The sequence below is a fragment of the Thamnophis sirtalis genome, unplaced genomic scaffold (genome assembly GCF_051295495.1).
Source record: "Thamnophis sirtalis isolate CommonGarterSnake01/CBP01778 unplaced genomic scaffold, rThaSir2_p1.2 scaffold_4, whole genome shotgun sequence".
Classification (NCBI taxonomy): domain Eukaryota; kingdom Metazoa; phylum Chordata; class Lepidosauria; order Squamata; family Natricidae; genus Thamnophis; species Thamnophis sirtalis.
Window position 1 is genome coordinate 133,114,976 of NW_028261384.1, and position 16,671 is coordinate 133,131,646.

At 40.6% G+C, this 16,671-nt stretch overlaps 1 protein-coding gene across 1 annotated transcript; it reads left to right on the forward strand.

The window, feature by feature from the left end:
• Nucleotides 1–8,923: 8,923 nt before the first annotated feature.
• On the forward strand, nucleotides 8,924–9,871 carry LOC148046705 (olfactory receptor 6M1-like). The gene has a single exon (XM_087714902.1). It carries the CDS (start codon nucleotides 8,924–8,926, stop codon nucleotides 9,869–9,871), a length of 948 nt encoding a protein of 315 aa, XP_087571028.1.
• The last annotated feature ends 6,800 nt before the right edge of the window (nucleotides 9,872–16,671 follow it).

A 16,671-nucleotide genomic window follows, 5' to 3' on the forward strand; every position in this document is an offset into this window, starting at 1 on the left:
CCTAAGATGTCTGCTTTATTAAATTGGAACCAAAAGGATTGTTTTGCCTTGGACTCTGATTTAATTCTACATGATTCTAGGAACGCTGACACTTAGACTACCTAAACAACTTATATCTATTAAGGTCTGATCTTAAATTAAATCTTTAATGAGTTTGGTATTCGTGATAGAATTTACATCTGCTGTCACTCCTTGTACAGAAGCAGAAAACCTGACATCCAACTTAAATGTCTCATTCCACAACTCACATTCAATGTCATGGGAGACAACTTTGTTACATCCATGGAGAAAAAGCTTTTCAACCATTTTTCGATCATGAATAATGGCAGAGAATATAACAGATACTATAGGAGCTGTCCAGTGCTGGTATTCAGCCAGTTGGGACCAGTTCACCTAAACTGGTAGTGGAAATCACAGATTGGCCTGGCCACCAGCCCTGACTCTATGCCATTCTATTTAAGCATGCTTTCAAGGCAAAGTGCATGCGCAGAAGGCTGAGTGGCATTCACATTTACGAACTAGTAGGGGAAGTAAGTGAATACCACCCCTGGTGCTTTTTCAAGAAGCAACTGGACTTTTTGGTTTTTCTTTAAAGATATTTCACTTCTCATCCAAAAAGCTTCTTCAGCTCTGACTCAATGGTGGGGAATGGGTTTATACTCCTTGCAGACAGCTGGTCATTTGCATCCTTTTAGCGAGTCGTTAAGGTCATCTGAATATTTTTCTGTTTTCTCAGGGTCACCAGAGTGCTTTCAAATGTGTGTGGAGCCTCTTTGGAATTGTTAAAAGGACTGTGTTGTAGACTAAAGATTGATGATGTCCTATCCTGGGCACTCTGTTGAGAGAGGGATGTTCAATTTTGACATAGATGGCCTCTTTAATCCCTGTTTCAAACCAGCGATCCTCTCTCTTCAAAATGTGGACTTTGAATGATATGACACCATCTATGTCCAATCTACAACACAGTCCTTTCAACAGTTCCAATATATGTCAGAAATATTATTTTACAAACTATAGGTGTCTACAAAGCTGTCAGAATCTCCCAATATCAATGAGGACCTGCTGATTCAGTTCTACGGAGGAATTTTTGAGTCTGTCATCTGCACCTCTCTAACTGGCTGGTTTGACAGACACAGACTGCAACAGATAATTAGAACTGCACAACTCAAAAAGAGGGCTGTGAAAATATTTACGGACCTCTTCACATCCTGGACATTAATTGTTTCATGACGTTATAGAGCATTGCACACCAGAACAACGAGACACAAAGACAGTTCCCCCCCCCACTACATGCCATCACTCTGCTAAACAACTATTTCCCACAACACTGTCAAACTATTTAGAAAACAGTATGCCTATTATTCGTCTCATCCTTCATATTACCTATTATCTCCTCTTCTACTTATGTTACTAGTATCCTTACAATTTATATTGTTTTATTTAGTTTCCTAGTATGATTTTTGTTGATTGCTTATTTAGTATTCTATGATTATCACTAAAAGTTGTATCGTATGATTCATGATGGATGTACTTATGATGACAATTATCATGATTTATCACCTACACATTTATGTACACTGAGATCTTATGCACAGGAGACGAATTCCTTGTGTCCAATCACACTTCGCCAATAAAGAATTCTATTCTATTCTATTCTATTCTATTCTATTCCCTATTCTATTCCATTCCATTCTACCAGTATTCTCTTCTCTTCTCTTCTCTTCTCTTCTCTTCTCTTCTCTTCTCTTCTCTTCTCTTCTCTTCTCTTCTCTTCTCTTCTCTTCTCTTCTCATTCTCATTCCAATTCCAATTCCAATTCCAATTCCATTCCATTCCATTCTACAGTATTCTATTCTATTCTATTCTATTCTATTCTATTCTATTCTATTCTATTCTACTCCATTCCATTCCATTCCATTCTCCCAGTATTCTCTTCTGTTCTCTTCTGTTCTCTTCTGTTCCCTTCCCTTCCCTTCCTTTTTAATTCTAATTGTATTCCATTCCATTCCATTCTACGGTATTCTATTCTATTCCATTCCATTCCATTTTACCAGTATTCTGTTCTATTCTATTCTATTCTATTCTATTCTATTCTATTCTATTCTATTCTATTCCATTCTACCAGTATTCTCTTCTCTTCTCTTCTCTTCTCTTCTCTTCTCTTCTCTTCTCTTCTCTTCTCTTCTAATTCTAATTCTAATTCTAATTCTAATTCTAATTCTAATTCTAATTCCATTCCATGGAATTCTATTCTTTCTATCCTATCCTATCCTATCCTATCCTATCCTATCCTATCCTATCCTATCCTATTATGTCAGGATGTCTCACTGTTGAGAGAGGAACTGATGATTCAGAATTTAGAATAGCTAGAAATATTACAAAAAAAAAATGGCAGGACCAAAATATCAGAAGCTGAGCAAAACCAAAGTTATTAAGGAACTATTCAGTCCAGGACAAGGATGTCTTCTTTAGAGACAGAGTTCTCTAAAATACAGGCATTTCACTTGTTATAAGCTGTTCATAAATAATCCACTTTGCATCTGGGTTAACAAAAAGTTTGCATTTAAATATATTAAATCTTCCTCCTTCCTTCCTTCCCCTCTCTCATTCTTTCTTTTCCCTCTCCTCCTCTCTCTTTCCTTTCTTTTTCACTGCCTCTCCTCTCTCCTTCCTTCCCCAGTTCTCTCTTTCCTTCTTTCTCTTCTCTCTCTCTCCCTCTCTCTCTCTCATTTCTTTCTTCCCCCCTCCCCTCCTCTCCTCTCCTCTTCCTCCCTCCCTGCCACTGTCCAAAGATCAGATTAAATCATTCAATTATTCAGATAGGCTTAAATTCTATCAGCAGTGAAGGACAGAGACTATGGGAAGGAGTCAATGATCCCTTCCTTGTTTTTCCTTTAGGTATTTATTGGTATTTCATTAGTTTTAGAATTGGAGGATGGTGAAAGTGTGTCAAAATGGACTCTAACTGTGAGAGCAACATCCCCAGTTATCCCTGAAGGTGAAAAATATCAACTGCGAAGCAGGATTACTGCCTCTTGTGCCTAATATCATTAAAACTTCATGCCACCAAAATGAATAAACATATTGATAAATTATAATCCCTGAGAAACCTATTAGGTCCCCAATGTGTCTCAAAGAGGCATCCCAACTTGATTTTTTTTAATTAAAGATTTTTATTAACAAACATGTAAAATACATACACACAAAAATTAGACGTACATCACGTTTATACAATACGAACAGGAAGTTCCTGTTCCTTATAATAGCAATCGTCAATTGATGATGATCAATATATTATTATATTATATTATTCCCCTTCTATTGTATTATATTATATTATAATATATTATATTATTATTATATTATTTCCCCTTCTATTGTATTTCATTTGGATTTCATCATTCTTAACCCTCTTATTTTACTCATAACTATTTTTTTTTTTGAGTGTTGTTATATTCTTTCATTGATTTTTGTTTCTTTCCTCCATCCACCTATACTATTTATCCCATATCTGGTAGAGTTCTGATTCTTCTTTTCCCTGGATTTCTTTAGTTAGTTTGTCCATTTCGGCACAGTCCATAACCTTTTTTATTATTTCATCTTCGCTGGGAATTAATTTGTTTTTCCATTTCTGGGCAAAGACAATCCTTGCCGCTGTAATTATATGTAGTATTAAATACTGGATTTCTTTTTTTGTATTTTGCAGACATTATTCCTAATAAAAAAACTTCAGGTTTCCATCCCAACTTGAAATTTTAAGTGTCATTTTGTTTTGTATCCTTGGAATTAATAATCAATTAATCAACTTCCAGCTTTGAGGTCCAAATGATGATCAAGTGTCAGGGTACAGAGGAAAAAAATTCTGTACATAGGCGCAGACAATATAGGTAGCAGAGGTGGGTTCCTACCAGTTTGCACCTATTTGGTAGAAAAGGTTCGTCAAATCTACTGAACCGGTTAGAAGAGGTTCCACCAGTGGACCCGGAAAGCAGGCCACACCTACAAAATATTTTGAAACCCACCACTGGTCTTTGGATATGATTATTCTACACTATCATGCTCATATTTATGAAACTCAGGGCCTCTGTGAAAGGTAAGGATGACTACTGTGTTTGTAGTGCAATCAGAACATTGTGTGTGTTGAAGTTGTTTTAACGCAAACCAAAGATGCCTTTTAAAAAACAAGTTTACATCATATTCTTAAGCATGCCAGTGCTGTGTGTGAGGTAATTTAAGGTGGTTCTGACAAGTGTCATCGGCATCTTCATATCTGGTCACATGGGCAGCAAGCCACTCCCATCTGATCACATGGGTGGCAAGCCACTCCCACAAAGGAGGCCACACCCACAGAGTACATTTGAACAATTTTTGAAACCCACCACTGATAGGTAGCCATTGACTTATAACAGTTCATATAGGGACGGTTCAAAGTTACAACAGCACAGGAAAAAAGTGACTTGTGGTCATTTTTCACACAACTGTTGCAGGATCCCCATGCTCACTTGTTCAAAGTTTGGATGCTTGGCAACTGATTCATACTTATGACGGTTACAGTGTCCCAGGTTCATGTGACCTCCTATTGTGACCTTTTGACAGGCAAAGTCAATAGGGGAAGCCATATTCACTCTGTGCCTAGCTTTCTGGTGCGTTGTGTCAATTTTTTGGGTGGGTGGGTGGGTGGGTTTATTTTTAGACAAACACAAACGAACGAGACAAAAAACATAAAGCCATCTTCCATTGCAAACTGTGTGTTGGTTGGTTACAAGGTTTCTGTGCATCCTTTCCCTAGTCATCACTTACAATTCATACAAAACCACATATTATCAAATCCAATATATTTATATACATTACTGTTATTGTATCTCATTTATTTGACGGTCACCATTATTCTTCCTTTTTGCACAAGATATATTAAGTATTGGGATCATTTGCACCACAGCAGTTCAGTACATCGTCTCAAATATCTCCAGTAGTAAAATATTGTATTTATTTATTTATTTATTTATTAGACTTATATACCGCTTCATAGGGCTTTCAGCTCTCTCTTAGCAGTTTACAAATTTTTTAGCAAATTGAGTCAGCAACTTGCCCCCACAGTCCGGGTCCTCATTTCACCCACCTCGGAAGGATGGAAGGCTGAGTCGACCTTGAGCCGGTGAGATTTGAACCGCTGAACTGCAGATCACAGTCAGCTAAAGTGGCTTGCAGTGCTGCACCCTAACCACTGCGCCATCTCGGCCTAGATACAAATATCTCCAGTAGTAAAATATTTTTATGTTACATTCTGTATCATTCAATTGTTCTTACATTTGCAACATTCTCTATCTATACAAAAAAGGCACAAGATCTTGTTTTCAGGTGATGTCATCCACTGACTCACCTCACTCATGCATGCCACCCCCGGCCCACATTTTACTGTCACAAGCCATCAGGAAATTCTTCTTTGGCAGCTGGCAAGGCCGGCACAGCCTTCCTGAAGGCCTCTGAAGCTGATAACAGAGCTCCAGATCGATCCAGAACTATGTTATTGGCTACAGAGGCCTTCAGGAAAGCCTTGCTGACTGCAGAAAGAATAGGCTGGGAAGGCAGGTGTTCAGGTGTGCGAGGCCTGGCTGCTACTATCCAAAGGTAAGTAGCAGGGCAGCTCCATCTTTCCATCTCCAACCTAGCTTAATTTTTACCTGTGCATCCAGGAGTGGGTGGTGGTTTAATTAGGACTTATTTTTGGAATAGTGCTTATAGCAATAGCAATAGCAGTTAGACTTATATACCGCTTCATAGGGCTTTCAGCCCTCTCTAAGCGGTTTACAGAGTCAGCATGTTGCCCCCAACAATCCGGGTCCTCATTTTACCCACCTCGGAAGGATGGAAAGCTGAGTCAACCTTGAGCCGGTGAGATTTGAACACCCGAACTGCAGAACTGCAGTCAGCTAAAGTAGCCTACAGTGCTGCATTTAACCACTGCGCCACTTCAGCTTATATTGACACATATGTAAAAATCAAGCAAGGAATTACTTTTGGGATAGGTCTCATTTTCGGGAAAAGACTGTAATATCTTTTGCATTCTATGTGTCCAACTATAACAAGCCTTAGATCATGATTTCATATCTTGATAACACCAATCTTATGTTAAAAGGTATACTATTTCTATCCTTCACCTCTTATCCATTATAGTTATATTACTTACCTGTTCTGACCCTCCTCGTCCCACACCAAAGCACACCGAGCCGAAGATACTTTATGGAATTTATTAACAGACAGACAGGTCCTTGGCAACAAACCAGCACAGACAAGCCTTGGCAGCAATCCAGCACAGACAAGCCTTGGCAGCAATCCAGCCTGCCAAGCTAACACCACAGTTCTCCAACATTAGTTAATGCGTTGACTCCTGCAAAAGGGGCGTGTGCACAAGCATTCCTTTTATAGTCTTGAGAGGAGCCTAATTACCACCAGCTGAGTGTAACTACCTCCTGTAACTGCGCAACTGTTCCTTACACCTATTAGCTCTCCGGTGCCGGGCATCCAGGAACAACTCCCTTGTCTCCTCCCCACTGCTGACATCCAGATCACACTCCCTTGTCTCCTCCCCACTGGTCCAAGGCTCAGGCGCTTCCTGGTGGCCAACCAGCCTCTCTGCGCCCTGCTCGGAGTCGGAACCCTGTCCAGGGTGCTTCACATCCTCCAAAGTCGACTCATAGGGCCCCTCACTGTCAGAGTCTGGTGGCAGCTCCAACAGCTCCTGCTGAGCCACAAAACTTACCTTAGTCCTACTCACATCATAGTAACATTATAAATATGCATCTTTTAGCTTCTGATCCTTCCCCCTACATATTAATTTTAAAACATTATACAGGTGTATACATAACAATATTTTCCCTCTTTCTATTTCTTAGCTCTATTCTAAATCTTGATAACTCATATCTTATATAGGTGAGAGGTCTTTTTCTATCTGTCATCTCTCATTTGTTTTAATATATCTGTTAGGGGTATCTCCGTTGGGAGATAGAAAGTAGCACAGCGGAATGTACACCTAGAGAGAAAGAATGTTGCTAGTAGAAACACACGAATAGAGTTTCAGACACTGCTAGTAAAAACAAGTAGCTTTACTACTGATAATTGCTTCACAAGCAGTGATAGTAGATATTAGTCCGAAGACAATTCAAAGAACAAACAATAGCTTACAGTCACAGTTCACATTCCAGTCTTCAAGTCATCAAGCATAGGACAAGCAGAGAGAGAGAGAGAGAGAGTGAGCTCTCTTGATTCCTTCTTCTAGTAAAGTTAATTACTCCTGATAAGTACATCCACTTATTTAAAGCAACAACGACCATTTGTTGTTGTATAAAGAGATATATTGCCTACCCAACACTAGGAGTATACTCCTAACAATATCAATTCTTGTTGATTTTTTTAGCATGCAGAAAAATTGAATATGGAAATTATACATGCCAAAAAATTGACGTGTAAACATCTGTGAACCAAAAGTATTTCCAAAGGTACTCTCAATGGTGGATAGCATTAGATGTAGGATGTTTAGGACTGGTTGACAAAAAAAAACTGAAGCCAAATTTTGTTTACTCATGATAGAAAAATATGCCCTGAAGAACCTCTGTGATAAATCAGGGTGTGGCACAAGGCAACCTAGCCAGAGAACAGGTATGAGTCCCTTTATTGACATCAACTTTGCCCCCAAAGTCTCATTTACTCTCCGGCCTGAAGAAAAGTTCTCTCACAAACCTGTAGCAGCCTCTGGCTGCAGATACTCCAGTCCAAATGCTGTAGGCAGAATGGCTGCAATCAAGCACTCCAGCAGCACAAGATAATGTTGCAGCAGCGAAAAAACACAATGACACCAGCAAGACAAGATAAGCACACAGAAGCATGACAATAATTCAAACATTCAGGAGGAATACCAGGAATGCAGGCCCCAAAGCTCAACACTAGATTATTTCAGCATTTGTTCCCGAGTAATGCTGCTCCCAACTGCCTATCCCTTAAACTCCATCCCTAGGTGTGCTTTGTGAAGTCAATCCGGGGCCTTTCCTTCCTCATAAACCATGCAACACATGTTCCTTTCTTCTGCATTCTCCCCTGCGTGCCCTAGGATGAGAGGGGGTGGGCCTTGGTCTTCATCTGAACCTCCTCTTGCTTGTTCTACCCTTCCCCTGCTCTGCCCAGCCTGACTTTGTCCTTCCCCAGTTTCCTCCAGAGGCAACGGAGCAACTCTCCCCCTCTCTGTCAGCTGTACGTCTTCCATCTCAGATTCAGCCTCTGACAGAGGCATAACAACCTCCAAGCCAAATCCCTTTTGATCATAGTCACAAGCATACAGATTGTATTTGCAATCTGACCGACAAATCTGGATGATTAGCATTTTGTCAGAGAGTTAATTAATCTAAAATTGACCGAGATAAGTTTTATCTTGAATTCATCTCTCCATTTCGTTCTCATGGCACGGTGTTAAGGAGAGGTTAACCAGCACAAAGATTCTGTTGTCGTAGAAGTGAACTTGTAAAAATATCCACCCGCAAAGCAGGAAAATGGCCTCTTGTGCCTAATATCATTAAATTACATGCTGCCAGAAGGAATAAATTTATTAATATGTTTTAATCCCCAAGGAACTAATTAAGGTCCTGATGTGTCTTCAAAGAAGCATCCCGACTTGAAATTCTAAGTGTTCTTCTGTTTTGCAGCCTTATCAGCTACATCATGTATTGTGCAATTATTTATGTATTTTAGAGAGCGAACAACAGGATTTTGATCATCCGTCAGCTCCCATTGCTTGTTGAACATACAAACAGTAGAATGCCACAAAGAAAGCTGTGCTAACTAGGTCCTTAATTGGGAAAAGGTCACATTCAGTGCTCCCTGATCTGCAGTGAGTTGTTTCTCTGCTGGATCTTTCTCCATCAGCACATTCAAGATGAGATCTAGGAATCAGAACAGCACAACACAAGTAACTGAGTTTATCCTAATTGGCTTCCAGCTTTCCAGGCCATCAGAACTCCTTCTTTTTTCAGTGTTTTTACTTGTATTTCTTGTTACCATCGCTGAAAACCTCACCATCATCGTCCTGGTATGCATGGACCAACGCCTCCAGACCCCCATGTACTTCTTCCTATGCAAACTGTCTTGTTTTGAGATCTTCATTCTACTGAATATCATCCCCAAGATGCTGGTGAACTTGCTTTTCTCACACAAGTCTATCTCTTTCTGGGCATGCGTCACTCAATGCTATTCTTATTTCTTCTTTGGTTCCTGTGAAATCATTATCATTTCAGTAATGGCCATTGACCGCTACATTGCTATCTGCCATCCTCTGCGCTACATCATCATCATGAATGGACGTGTGTGTGTGAGTCTTGTTTTCGGTTGCTGGATTGGTGCTTTTTTTAGTACTTTTGGGCCAATTGCTCTCCTGGGCCAACTGTCCTTCTGCAGCTCTAATGTTATCGATCATTTCTTCTGCGACTATGCTCCGCTGATCAAGCTTTCTTGCAATGACGTAGATGCTCTCCTGAATCTGGAATCTGGCCTCACTGCTCTGATGTTTCTCAGCTCTTTGAGTGTAACTTTTTTCTCTTACCTCTACATAATTGTGACTATCTTGAGGATGCAGAGCAGCGGCAGTCAAAGGAAGACATTTTCAACCTGTGCCTCTCACATCACAGTGGCTTCCATCATCTACAGCAGCTCCATCTTCATGTACTCTTTGCCCAGCAAAGGTCGGTCACCGGATGCACAGAAAGCTGCTGCAATTCTCACTGCTGTGGTTACTCCATTACTGAATCCATTTATTTACAGTCTAAGGAACGAGAAAGTCAAGGATGACTTCCGAGACTGTTTGAAGGGGCCCAAACATATTTTGTGAGAATGAATCATTGGAAAGACTTCACCAACCTTGGCTGATCCCCAAAAAATGTGAACAGACTTGGATTTTATTAATATGTGGATGAGAGAACCGTCATCTACTTTTTCAAACTAAAAGGGGATATCAAGTATACATTCCAGAAGAACACAATGAAAAAAGGACTTCTGTGCTGTTGTTAGTGGGACAGCTGGGACACAAACATGAATATATCAGGTTAAATTTTGTGAAATGTGTTTTTTTTATGATTTTTTCAGTTGATGGGAAAAGGAGCAGAGTGATCAAACTAATATTAGCTATTTGCTTCTCTTATGAATGGCTTCTGCTACTGTATATTTGTTCCTGATCAAACCAATATATGCTGTTTGCTTCTGATATGAAACACTTCTAGAAATCATGTATTAGGAATTGAAGCTTTGTTATTGGCTTCTGTTATTGTATACTGTCAGAAATTAGTGGTTAGCTATTAATTTAGGTAATTAATTCTAGCTTGGTAAATTGTAGCCTTGATACCGGTTGACCTTCGTGCAAAGTTTGTTATCTCGCTTCTGTGTCTTGCTTCTGTTCTTGGCTTCAAACCTAGACACATCCTTGAAAATATGGAAGAAATCGTTACCCAGGAATGTCAGGCCCCATAGATAAAGGAAGCAGAGTAGGGAGTTTCCTGCCGCATAGATAGTACCACAGCAGGGAGTTACCTGAAAGCATTCTGAATAAACAAGTTGGCCGGGGTGGGAAAAACCCTTCTGACACAGGGCTATGGGGTTGCTCCATAGAGAAGGGAGACAGAGACAGTGATAAACTTTGTATCTCACTGGGTAAAATGTGTACAATACTCTGAAATACTCTCTCAGAGATGTGGCTATTCCTTACATGCATTGTGCCTGTTTGTTTGGGAAATAGTTTTCACCCAGTTCTTTTAGCTTTGCCACTGTTAGGTAAGCTCCCCATTGGGAGAGCGAGTACATTCAGCGAAGCATTGTGAGAGTTGTGTTGGAAAACACACAAACCAGCATACAGAGTCAATGCAATTTAAATAGGCTTTTACTTTCGTGGAAATAGAGCTATCACAATTCATCAAACAGTCCAAGTCGTACACGGATAAGACAGTCAGTCATCAATTTCTTTCAGTTAAGGGATAATCCAAATAACATAGTCCAGTATCTTATAATCAGTTTAGTACTCAAAGTTTGCTAACAGTTGCAAAACTTACAATAGCTCACGGCACTCTCTAACAGCCAGTTTCCAAAACACTCAGATCAGATCAGCCCAGCATCTAACGAACAGAGAGCTAACAATCATTCTGGCTCCCTTTTATGGCCGATTGAGGAAACAGCAACCAGTCACATTTTACAGTATGATTTAAAGAAACAGGTATAGCATTGTTACCTGATTTATATATTGCCAACCCAACCGTTAGAATTATATTCCTAATAGGCACAAAAATAAAAAGCTGATACTTTTGCAAACCTCGTCTCGAATCTCACTTTCTTTGGCATCTCAGTGGCTTGGGGAAATTTCCGGGACCTTACATATGGATTGTTCAGGGCTTGGAAAGACATCTAAATAGAGTTGCGTTTTGTTCGTATGTGGATGAGAGAAGCATCACTTATTATCTAGACTCAAAAAATCCCCCCCCCCTTTGAGATTTCAAAAATACACCCTAGAAGAATGCAGTCAAAAGAAAATGGATTGTCATGGCTTCACTTCACTTTAGTGCTGTGAAATTGTCACGTTTGTTTATTTTTTTTAAATCCTAATCATTATCCGGAATGAAGACTAGCAGTGAAATTCTCTTTTATTGTGTCCGGAGGTTGTTGTTGTTGTTGGTTTTTTTTACTGTTCCTTGTATTTCATCGTTTCTTGTTTCATCTTTCACTTTCTTTGGCTTTTATTTTAATTTCTAATTTTCTATTAAAGGATTGTAACTTGTGACATCATTTCAAATACTTGTGTAAGTATACAAAGATTTGTGTGTGTGTGTGTGTGTGTGTCTGTGTCTGTGTGTGTTTGTGTGTCTCCCTCTGTCTGTCTCTGTCTGTCTCTGTCTCTCTGTCTCCATCTCTGTGTCTCTGACTCTGTCTCTATCTCTCCCTCTCTCTGTCTCTGTCTCTCTCTGCCTCTGTCTCTCTGTTTCTGAGCCGAGGTGGCGCAGTGGTTAAATGCAGCACTGCAGGCTACTTCAGCTGACTGCAGTTCTGCAGTTTGGCTGTTCAAATCTCACCGGCTCAAGGTTAACTCAGCATTCCATCCTTCTGAGGTGGGTAAAATGAGGACCCGGATTGTTGGGGGCAAGAGGCTGACTCTGTAAACCGCTTAGAGAGGGGTGAAAGCCCTATGAAGCGGTATATAAGTCTAACTGCTATTTCTATTGCTATTGTTTCTGTCTCTCTCTGTGTCTCTGTGTCTCTGTCTCTCTGTCTATGTCTGTCTGTCTGTCTGTCTGCCTCTCTCTCTCTCTCTGTCTCTCTCACTCCCTACTAATGCAAAACTGTCACCTCACTTTTTTGATAGATGCCCTTTTGTGTCACACTACCAATGCTGTTTAAGAAATTTAAATTAAAAAAAAAGTTGATATTAATTTTAGGAATGGATTTGCCCATTGTATTTTAAAACCTCCGTGACCGATACTTACAAAGGGACAATAGAAGAGGAATAAAGGTATAAAAATCATTATGGATGTCTAGAGGCTTATGAATATGGAAACTGGGAGGAAACAAGTTAGATGTTGTGTCCAGAAACAGATCAATGACTTCTAATTCATAGTAACAGGGCTGCAGTGGAGAAAAAGTGATATATTTTCTATATACAAAATAACAGAGTTGGAAGGCTTCTTAAAGGCAATTCAAACCCTAGCTCAGGCAGAAAACCCTGTACCATTTCAGACTCCAATCTCTTATTAAACTTTTTCTAGGATTTGAGCATTCACAACCTCTGGAGGCAAGTTCTTCCATTAATGAATTGTTCTAACTGTCAGGAAATATCTCCTTAGTCCTAGGTTGCTTCTCTCCTTCATTAATTTCCACCCATTGCTTCTTCTGCTCTCAGGTGCCTTGGAGAATAGCTGGACTCCCTCTTCTTTGTGGCAATCCCTGAGATATTGGAATATGTTCTGACTCCCTCCTCCGTCCAGTAACGAAAGCTGAGAGAAGCTTAAATGGAATGTCCTTTAATAACAAGACCAGAATCTTGGTGGCTGAAAGCCAAGTAAACAAACAGATAAGGACCTTGGCAGCAAGTCCGACAAACCTTAGCAGCAATTCAAACAAACCTTGGCAGCAATCCAGCCTGCCAAGTTAGTTTCTCTTTCGTCAAAGCATTGATTTCTGCAAGAATGGCGTGGCACAAGCAGTCTTTTTTATAGTCTGGAGAGGAGCCTAAAGACCATCAGCTGAGCATAATTACTTCCTGTAATTACGTAATTGCTCCTGATGCCAAGTAGCTCTTTGATGGCGTGCATCCAGGAACAACTCACTGCTGGCTTCTGGATCACTCTCCCTTGTCTCCTCCCCACTGGTCCAAGGCTCAGGCGCTACCTGGTGGCCATCCAGTCTCTCTGCACCCTGCTCAGAGTCAGAACCCTGTCCAGGGTCCTCTACATCCTCCAGGGCTGACTCATAGGGCCCCTCGCTGTCGGAGTCTGGTGGCAGCTCGAACGGCTCCTGCTGGGCCACAACAGGAATACTACTACCATGTCACCCCTACTCCTTCTTTTCATTAAACAAGACGTGTATATGCATATACATTAACTTATACCTACACCTACACACACCTACACACAAACACACACACACACACACTCTTACAGAGTATATATTGTACATAAAACATATATATGTTAAAAAATTGTAGGTGGATCATACGCCATCCATAGTTTGATGGAGAATAGCTTGACTCCCTCTTCTTTGTGGCAATCTCTGAGATATTGGAAACACTACTACCATGTTTTCCCGAAAATATGACCTGTTCAAAAAGTAAGGCCTAGTCTGATTTGTTGGGGTAGGCCTAATATAATGGAAGGAGAGAAAATCCATACCACTTCTCTGGTCAGATTTTCAAATATTTTCAAGCCAAAGATTGCCGAGAGAGGGAAATATCTCTTCCCCCTCCCTCACCCAACTTTAATGGATTAACAGAGTTGGAAGGGACCTGTGGGTCATCTAGTTCAACCCTCCACTCAAGCAGGAGATGCTACACCATTTCTAACAAATGGAAGTCCAATCTCTTCTTGAAAGTCTCAAGTGATGAAGCCCCACAACTTCTGAAGGCAACTTCTGTTCCATGGGTTGATTGTTCTCACTGTCAGAAAGCTTCTCCTTATTTCTAGGTTGAATCTCTCCTTGGTCAGTTTCCTTCCATTATTCCTTGTCTGGCCTTAGGGTTCCTTGGAAAATAGCTTGACCCCCTTCCTCACTGTGGCAGCCCCTCAAATATTGGAACACTGCTCTCATGTTTTCCCTGGTCCTTCTCTTCACTAGACCAGCCCTGCTCAGTTCCTGTAGCCTCCTAATCATCCTGGTTGCTCTCCTCTGCACTTTTTCTAGAGTCTCAACACCTTTTTTATAGTGTGGTGACCAAAACTGGTTGAAGTACCCTAAGTGTGGTTTACTAAGGCGTTATAGAGTGGTATTAGTACCTCACTTGATATTGATTGTATTCCTCTATTAATGCAATTTAGGATTGCAATGGCTTTTTTGGCTGTCGCTGCACACTGCTGGCTCATATTTAGCTGGTTATCCACTTTCCATGTAGGCATCACATTTCACAAAGCTCATTAATCCACGGCTCCTGTCTCCCTTGCTGTGTGCTTTCTATACACATACCATCATATCCACCCTGTCTGGAGCTGCTGTTTCCCCCTCCAAAGACTCCATTTCCAAGGAAAGAAGAGCACTGGGTCAGCACTGGATTTTCCCCCCAGCCTGGTTTCTGTCAACCTCAACTTTGCTACTGCAAGCCTGCGGAGGTCTAGTTGATGTCAACTCATAAAGCATTTCCATGCCTGTTACAGAGTTGCCTTGTGAGGAAAGGGGAGGGGGGAGAGCATTCCACACATACCTTCGGCTAGAAGTTAGATCTCAGATTACAATAGCAAGCTTGTGAGGCATGGAATTCTACAACCTGCTGGAGTACCTAGTGGGATAATGTGATTTATGACACAGACTGAGAGGAGGGGGGAAAACAGGGGCAAAGTTCAGCCATAACGTACGTGAGGTCAGATCTGACTCCGCTCAGGTATTGCCAAAATGTTGTTCCTCATAAATGACTGGATTCCTTTTGAAACTTGGCTCATGAATTAATTAGGGCATCTTTCAGAAACCTAACAGTTGAGCTCTACCAGAGCTGGGTTCTGGAAGAGACCCTTGGAGAGCTGAAGGGGGGCTGAGGGCAAGGGGTGAGGCAAAGTTGACCGCTTCCCCTTTGCCTTCTCTTCCAAAAGCGCTCCTCGGGTGCAGCCACTTCGGCAGCAGGAGATGTGCCCAAGACCCTGGTGCATAACACCGGCCTTCCAAAGGGTACTGTAGCAGCAGCTAGCAACAATTTTTTTATTCTTATTTCATCCGGACCCAAGTGGCCCAGTATGGTTGTCAGGCCTGCAGTTATATCCCTTTTAGGATCTTTGGCCTGCCACACTCTCTCTTATTTCATTATGCTGTTTTATTAGTGTAGTAGTTGGGAGGGGGGAATAGAAAGGAGTAGAATGGTGGAATGTGTTGTCATTCTTTTCTAGAAGCCAAGGTCATCTTTTGTCTATGGACCTCTGCACCTGACCAGAAGCAGCTGGGTGGAGATGCCAGTGTGGAAGAAGAAGATTGGACCATGTGATGGATTTGTGGGTGTGGGGACAAGATCATGAACTTTCAACTGGGTGGGAATCCAATGTAACTTCCAGAATTGGGATTCCACAGTATGATGCCAACATGTCTGTCTTATTAAATTGGAACTTTAAGGATAGTTTTGCCTTTGACTCTGATTTAATTCTGCATGATTTTTGGAATGCTGACAACGGTGTTAAACGTTAACATTTCTTTTTTAAAAAATATATATTTTTATTATTTACATATAAGTATATCGAACACAGTGTGACATCCTGGCATTTAATTTGCTATAGAAAAACATATATACTACTTACACAGTGCTAGTCCTGCATGATTATTTTTGACCAATGTATTCATTCTAATGCAAATAAAATATTTCATTCCAGGTCTACTTAGCCTAATTTTTTTTGTGTTCCAACTCCCACTTTGTATTTCAAGCCATTGATAAAATCTGCTCCATGTGTCGTAATATTCTGTCTCTCCTTTGTTTTTTTAATTCTAACATTAGTCTATTCATTTCTGCACAAGTCAGTATCTTCCTTATCATCTCCTTTTCTGAAGGGGTATTTTCACTTTTCCATTGCTGTGCATACATCATTCTCATTGCTGTTTAGGATGTGAAGTATTAGGTATATTGCCCTTTTGCTATAGCCTGCTGTTATAATAGCTAATGGAAATAATTCTGGCTGGAATTCTATATGCTGGACAACCATTTTTTCTAGCCGCGTCTGAATTTGCAATCAAAATTTCCTTGCTTTTTTTTTTTACAGGTCCGCCACATGTGGTAGTATGTGCCTGGTAATTGTTTACATTTCCAACATTTTGGAGGTGTGTTTTAGCCAATTTTGCCAGGGGAACATTTCATTAGCCTAACTTTCATTATCTTAGCACTGATGATGTTACCTAGTTTGGGCAATGAAACAAGCAAGCTCAGAGAGCACTAAGGACCCCTCATTTCAACCCTGAGCTACAAATATTCTCCTT

Coding starts and splice junctions, on each gene's coding strand:
- LOC148046705 (XM_087714902.1), top strand. CDS start 8,924: ATGAGATCTAGGAATCAGAACAGCACAACACAAGTAACTGAGTTTATC.